This window comes from Odontesthes bonariensis, chromosome 3, assembly GCF_027942865.1.
Source record: "Odontesthes bonariensis isolate fOdoBon6 chromosome 3, fOdoBon6.hap1, whole genome shotgun sequence".
Taxonomy (NCBI): domain Eukaryota; kingdom Metazoa; phylum Chordata; class Actinopteri; order Atheriniformes; family Atherinopsidae; genus Odontesthes; species Odontesthes bonariensis.
This window is the reverse complement of record NC_134508.1, coordinates 24,672,180-24,678,952: the sequence shown is the minus strand read 5'-3', so window position 1 is coordinate 24,678,952 and position 6,773 is coordinate 24,672,180. Positions and strand designations below refer to the sequence as shown.

The following is a 6,773-nucleotide window of genomic DNA, read 5'->3' as shown; positions in this document are numbered from 1 at the left end:
AATTTCATGAATATACAAAGGTGAATCTCACCCAAGCAGATGTTGACATCGTTGCTGAACAAGGAAAAAACTCAGGTTGTGTTTAATTTTAAAGTCCTTTTTCACCTACAGAGAAACATCATGATCATGGGTGTGTGGAGTAAAATGCTTTCAATGGCCAGTATTGAGAGATTTATGTTCATTTGTTCCAGAACATATTGTCTTGTATCCATTTGTTTTTGTATGTCAAGAATGCCACTCAGAATCAGGATGATATGAGGAAGGAAGCTGTCCAGAGATGTGTTATTGTTATCCTTAAGCTGCAGTTGAGACTTCTGTCTTGCTGGTTGACACTGAGGTCTCATCTTCAACCATTCCACCCATTCCAATTGTAGCCAGCATGCAGTTACGGAACTGAAATGAAAATGCAGAAAGTAAGAATAAGAAAGAGGATTTTGAGATTATACTCATTCAATGAATCAGATATCATTGTATAATGGGAAAAAACTGTAGCATCTCAAGTTTTATTCATATTTCTTTGTAGGAGAAATTATCATTTCTCTAAGACACCAAAAATGCCTTTTGTAATCTGTTTAGACACCAAGCTAGAAATGCAAGCTGGTGCCCATAGGAGCAGTTACAGTATAGACATATAAAACACATCATTATTCTTTTTTAATAAACCATATTTTATTGATCATCCTCCTCAAGGGCAATTGATTAGTCTTTTCAGTTAATCAAGAAGACCTTTCCAATGACGATCATATTTTCTAAAAATTTATAAACTACTGCATCGGCAGACTTTCATCCTTCAGTTATTAATATTACATTTGTAATTAGAAAATCAATTAACTTGCAGTTGCATCTATAAACCCTTTATGATATTTAGGTTTATCACATTTTTTTTTCTTGTTTGTATGCTTAACTGCTGAGTTACAACACCACAAAAAAACTGACCTGCTTGTTCATCAAAATGTAGATAATCGGATTGAACAATGCCGAGCTCTTTGAGAAGAAGGCTGGGATGGACCTGGAGATAGCTGAGAAGGCTCTCCCCTTGTTAAAGAAGATGAATGCAGCAAAGGAAGCATATGGGACCCAGGCCAAGAGGAAGCCAAACACCATCAGGATGCACATACGTGTGACTTCCTTCTCAGCTTTCTGAGTAGAGGCTGAGTCCTGCTGCTGAGCTGCTGCCTGGAAATGTGTTAATGTCAGTGCTTTGTTCCTCTAAGTGACTTCTGATCTAATGCTACAAGATTTTCAAGATGTAAGTTCAGAAAGCCAGACCAGATAACTGGTGTCATTTTGACAAATACAGAACTGAACAGACATAACTTTGCTACAATGACTATTAAAGCTGCCGTCGGCAGGTTTTCAAAATTGCGAGTCTAAAGTCGGAAAATTCGAACTGGTACAACTTTCAGGTCCCTCCCCCAACCTCTACCAAGCTCCAAACCGCCCCCAAAACCCCTCCCCTTCTGTGGACGAGGTTGTGCACGTGAGTTCACACCAGTGTGCGCGCACACGACCTGGGGGCAGACTCACGCTCAAACATGGTTGGTGACTGTTCTGCTCAGATAATAGATAAATAATAAACCTAACGTGATTGGTTAAAAACAGCTGGGAGCGCTCGATTTTTGCAAGCACGATTACAGGCTTTAGAGGGAGCTACAGAATTCGGGATTTTTCCTAAACAGCCTATTTAATATTCTACTTCCAGAATCCCATGACAGTTCAAGCTAATATGACTAAAAAAAAGTTGCAGCTTTAAAGGGGTGGGATATATTTTGCAGCAAGTGAGCAGTCAGTTCTTGTAAAGACGTCTTCGAAGAATTAAAAACATTTAAGCGTATATGAATATTACAAGGCCTAAATTGTGATTGCTAAACATTAATGTTAAAGCATCTTCTAAAAGGCAGGGTCCACAGCAGTTACTGTTGCTCATAGCCCAGCAAAACCTTCTGGCCTTGGCAGAAAGGTTTCAAAACATACGGAGTGCTGCAGCTTACACCGTATGGAGCTGCGTAGCGGCATGCTAATCAGAGTGCTAATACTTAACCCTTAACCTTCTTGCAAGTTACTAAAGGGCCATGTGACAATCAGAATAGGAAGTGAGACACTGGAAGGCAGTGGCCTGGTCTGATGAATAACATTTTCTTTTAGACTATGCATACGGCTGCAGGATGCACAATGACAAGTGGAGGCAGTTTGATGTTTTGGGCAATTTACTGCCAGGGTGGCTTCTGTCCTGGTATTCATGAGCATACATCAACTGGACATGACTGGTCATCAACGCTTTCTTGCTAACATAAGGGAAAACAGCACAATATTATGCATGTAGATTGTAGGCTGATCAGTGTATTTGCAAAATGACTGGGCACACACTGACACTGGGAACACTCTCTTATAGGGAAATGACATTCCTAAATACAAAACATTTCACACATGAGCATAGTTTGTAAATTATGTATGAACTATTTAATCTTAATCACTTACAGCCTTGACTGTCATCACAAGGTTTCCATATGTGAAGAAGATGGTGGTGACAGGGATAACGAAGTGGCAGGAGAACATGTATAACACATATGATTCGTTGTTTAGGCCTGGGGAATTAGAGTAATAGTCAGGTCCACAGGAAACCTGAATACCCTCTGGAATATACCTGTTAATACAAGACATACTGCATTAGACATATAATATTACTTCCTTCTAACATTTTTCCTAAAGAGTATGTATATATCAACTCTTCATAGAAGCAAATGTTCAAACAGCCTTTATGTAGCTTACAGAATCAAAAGTTTTTTCTGGGCTTTATGGAAAATGGCAACTCTCCCAACAATATTCCGAGCATTTTAGGATTAGTAAATAAATATTGAGTTTAAAACCTTTTTCATGTCACATCTGCAGAGGATCTCAGGAATATACTGTCCTATTGCTATAGAAGTATGTGCATATTACTATCGGCTCCCTTTATTTAAAAAGTAAAATTATGTTGTTTGCCTGGCAGCTTTGAAGAGAGCACAGATGGAAACAACGACTTTTGCAGCGAGGCTGCTAAAAAGAGCTGTCTGACTGACACTGATATCCTTTCATTTAGGCAGTCCTTTTTTTGTCTGTTGCTAACCCCAATCACAGACCCAACTTTATTGCCAATCTTCCAAGTCTGTACCACCACCTGCTAATCGAATCTAGGGCCATAGCAGCCAATTAATGGAGATACTTTTCAGCTGAAATTCAAGCACAGAACTAAACCCTTCCATCACCCTATATGTTTATAAATGCCTTTCTGCTCACACTGCATCTGTTCTGTCTCCTTCTCCATTTCCCACTCTTCCCCCCTTGTCTCCTGTTTGTCCTCTACCTCTTTTCACCTTTACTTTTATGGCAGGGGTCTGCCAGTCCTGGAGCTGTCACTGATCTCCAATGTTTTCCAAACATAGCAGCTGTTTACATTACTTTTCATGAGCAACTTTAAAGATATACAGTATCAGTTCAAACTTGAGACACAAATAGGTAAACTTTTGACCGGTATGGTGTATTTTTTAAATAAATGTTCATGTTTACCTCTCTGCCTCAACCCTGCTCTATAAACATAAACATAAATTCAAAACTAAATTTAAATTTAAATAAAAAGTGAACATATCTATTTTAGGAATAATCATCATCCATAGTACTTAAAGCAGTATGTCTGAATAACTTTGGACATAATGGTCCAACATCTCAGTATTAGATTTACAAGACTACAAAAATGATAAAATACACAGATTTTGAAGAAAAATGTATAAAGTATAGCGCCTATCAGAAAAAACATGTAGGCACCCAGAAAGTTGAAAAACCAGCGATCTGCCAAATAATACTGTGGATATTCAAAAGGACTCCTCACAAGCCCCGTCCTGTTGTTCATGGGGACATAGAAGTTCTTGCCTTCTGTGGCATTCTCCATCTTAGCAATTTAGGATCTGTATTAACAGAGTAGAGTTACCCTTGAGCTCTGTCTATGCAGCTGTCTATGCTCTCTAACTTCTTCCATGTGATTGAGGAGCCATGGTTATATACCCACTGGAGACGTTATAAGAAGATGAGCTAAGAGGATCTCGGAATTCAGCCCATAATCTCTTAGTACAGGGGTCTTCAACGTTTTTCAGGCCAGGGACCCCCAAACTGATGGAGAGTTGGAGCAGGGACCCCACTACTTTTTATATGGCATACAATTGTGTTTTCTATTTAACGGGGCCTAGTGCCGTGTATAAACATAGCTACTCTGTTATTGTACATTCAATACTAAGCTATTCAAATAATACACAGGTTAATATATTCATGTTTTTATTTTAAACATGTGCAAGGTACAAGGTGGCCGTGCCACTGCCATTTATAAACAAACATCTTGGATACGACAATGAGCTATTCAAATAATCCACAGATTTTAACTTTAAACATGCATGTAGATGGGGCAATGAATCCTCAAACCATCTGTGGATGCATATGCCAACTATACGGTCGCTTAGGGCCCCCACGCCACCAGGGGGCCCCGAGAACAATTTTGAATTTAATTTTGATTACAACTTTATTTTTCTGTAAGATAATGTGAATGTCATTTGATTCTATTTTGTATTTGGATTTTGAACATTTTGCACACCATTGCACATCTGAAAGAAATTAAACTATTTAACGTGTTTACTATAAATGCAGTCTCCAGCCTGCTGATGTTACTTTCAAATAGTTAAATTAATGAGCCATACTTATACATCACTCTTTATGTAGAAGTTAATTAAACCATATTTATGAGTTTGCTGACACCTGTATAATGTAAGATGATTACAAATAATGCTAATGATTGTGGGTCCGTTACACACGTAACAGTGTAGCCTATGGAATAATGAGGCATCTGGAGCTGAGGTGATGGTAGGGCAGCCCCAAATGAAATTCTGCTTAAGGCCCCATAAATGCTTGGGCCGGCCCTGTGTGGATGGCACACGTTTGCACACAATTTGTGAGAAAAAACTGTTTAAAAAAAAAAAAAAAAATTTATTTTTTTTTTTTTTTAAATAATTTTTTTTTTTTTTTAAATCGTCTAAACAACCAAATATTTCGCGACCCCCCTGCAGTACCTCCGCGGACCCCCTGGGGGTCGCGGACCCCCTGTTGAAGACCTCTGTCTTAGTATAATCACTCGTTAATCAGTGATCTCTTTTTTAGTTTTTAAGAACATGTATACTAATTGAAAGCATTCATGCCACAGAAACATTATGATCACATAATGTTTAAGAGTTGGGTACACTTACTAAACACTTGCATTCACTTAAAATCACGAAACTGCATTAGCTTACCACGTCTTCTCAGTCGCATACAAAATCTAACTTATTTGTCTTTACTTCAGTTTTCGATTTCCTTTCCTCAGACAAGTGCTTTTCACATGGAGGTTTTAAACAATTCAAGATGAATAAAACACACGAACTAGTAGTTATGACTTAGACACAATTAAAGGAGGACTCTGTTTTAAAAACTCTCGGTCACGATCCATTTAGATGGGATGCAGCTAACTATTTCTTAATAGGATTTCAGAGTACTGGTTAGTGTGTACAGTAAAGCTAAAGCTCTGCTGATGATAGATAGATAGATAGATAGATAGATAGATAGATAGATAGATAGATAGATAGATAGATAGATAGGTAGAAAGAATACTGTTTTCCCTTTTATCTTTGTTTTTACAGCGGTGGTTGGGCAGTACTCTATTAACAGGTAATTGTGTTATATATCAACATTTTAATGTAAGAACCTGTAAACAATGGCAGTTAAAAATGTTTGTGCACTGAATTTGGACAATGTTCTATGGAAGTGTCCACGTTTCATTGCTCCTAATAGTTATAAGCTCATTATTCTATGCCAAACCTCCGTTCCTTCCTCTGCCCCCTCCTGTCAAAATAAACCAGCGATCAGTGAACGCATATATTTTCTAGGTCAAATGAGGGAAACTAGACCATGCTGTGCCATGGTCATATAGAGCACTAGTGAGTTTTTGACACTAACAAAGTAACATTAAAAAAATGTTTTGTGGATTTTGCTTTGTTTAGGTTACAATGGTAATTTGCTTGTTAAGAGGCATCTCGTCCGTTGAGTTTATCAGCAGCTGAGCACTAGATGAGCTTTATATAAAACACAAAAGACCATGCAAGTGCAAGTGCATCTAGCCTGGTGGCAGTTAGTACATCAAATCCGTATTTTTTTCAACTCATTTTTTGACAGTGAATTGTAGTTTTGATCATATGTGTAAAAACATGTTATTTTTGAAGTAGCAGTAGAAATTTTACCTTAAAGTCCCCAATTTTTCCTTAACCCTAAAAATTAAGGGGGAAAAAAACATTAAAAAAATAACTGTAAAAAGTTTAGCATTGCCCAAGTGGACACTGCAAAAAAAAAATACTTGGCAAAGAATAAAACATAAATTAATATAATGTGGTTTGACAACATGCTTCTGATTATATGTTCGTGTAGATTCTCAGTCATCCAAGTCATGCTAATAAAGTGCTTAAACAAAAGTCAATTGATAATCTTTTCTTGCTTCTTGGTTCCCCTCTCACCCAAAAGACTTCTAATTTTTCAGCACTTCACAGTACTTCAGTTCTAACGCACTGATTGGGAGTTTCAAGCTTAAAAGCTGCTATGACATTCATACCTTGAGATTTGTTGAGGTCAGATGTGTGTCACTGATCCACCTACAAGTGATGGGTCATGCGCACAAGCATCGGCTCTGAGAGCCGGCTCTTTGTGGTGAATCTGAAGAGCCGGCTCGC

The 6,773-nt window shown here is 38.0% G+C and overlaps 1 protein-coding gene across 1 annotated transcript in view; it reads right to left on the bottom strand.

Annotated features, from left to right (window-relative positions):
• Positions 1-294: 294 nt before the first annotated feature.
• Positions 295-6,773, bottom strand: part of LOC142377263 (green-sensitive opsin-like) — a 134,872-nt gene continuing 128,393 nt past the window's right edge. The window contains exons 3-5 of the mRNA XM_075461187.1: positions 2,479-2,644; positions 937-1,176; positions 295-393 (exon numbers count right to left, since the gene is read on the bottom strand). Coding sequence (XP_075317302.1) covers positions 295-393; positions 937-1,176; positions 2,479-2,644 — 505 coding nt within the window. The remainder of the gene's footprint in view (positions 394-936; positions 1,177-2,478; positions 2,645-6,773) is intronic.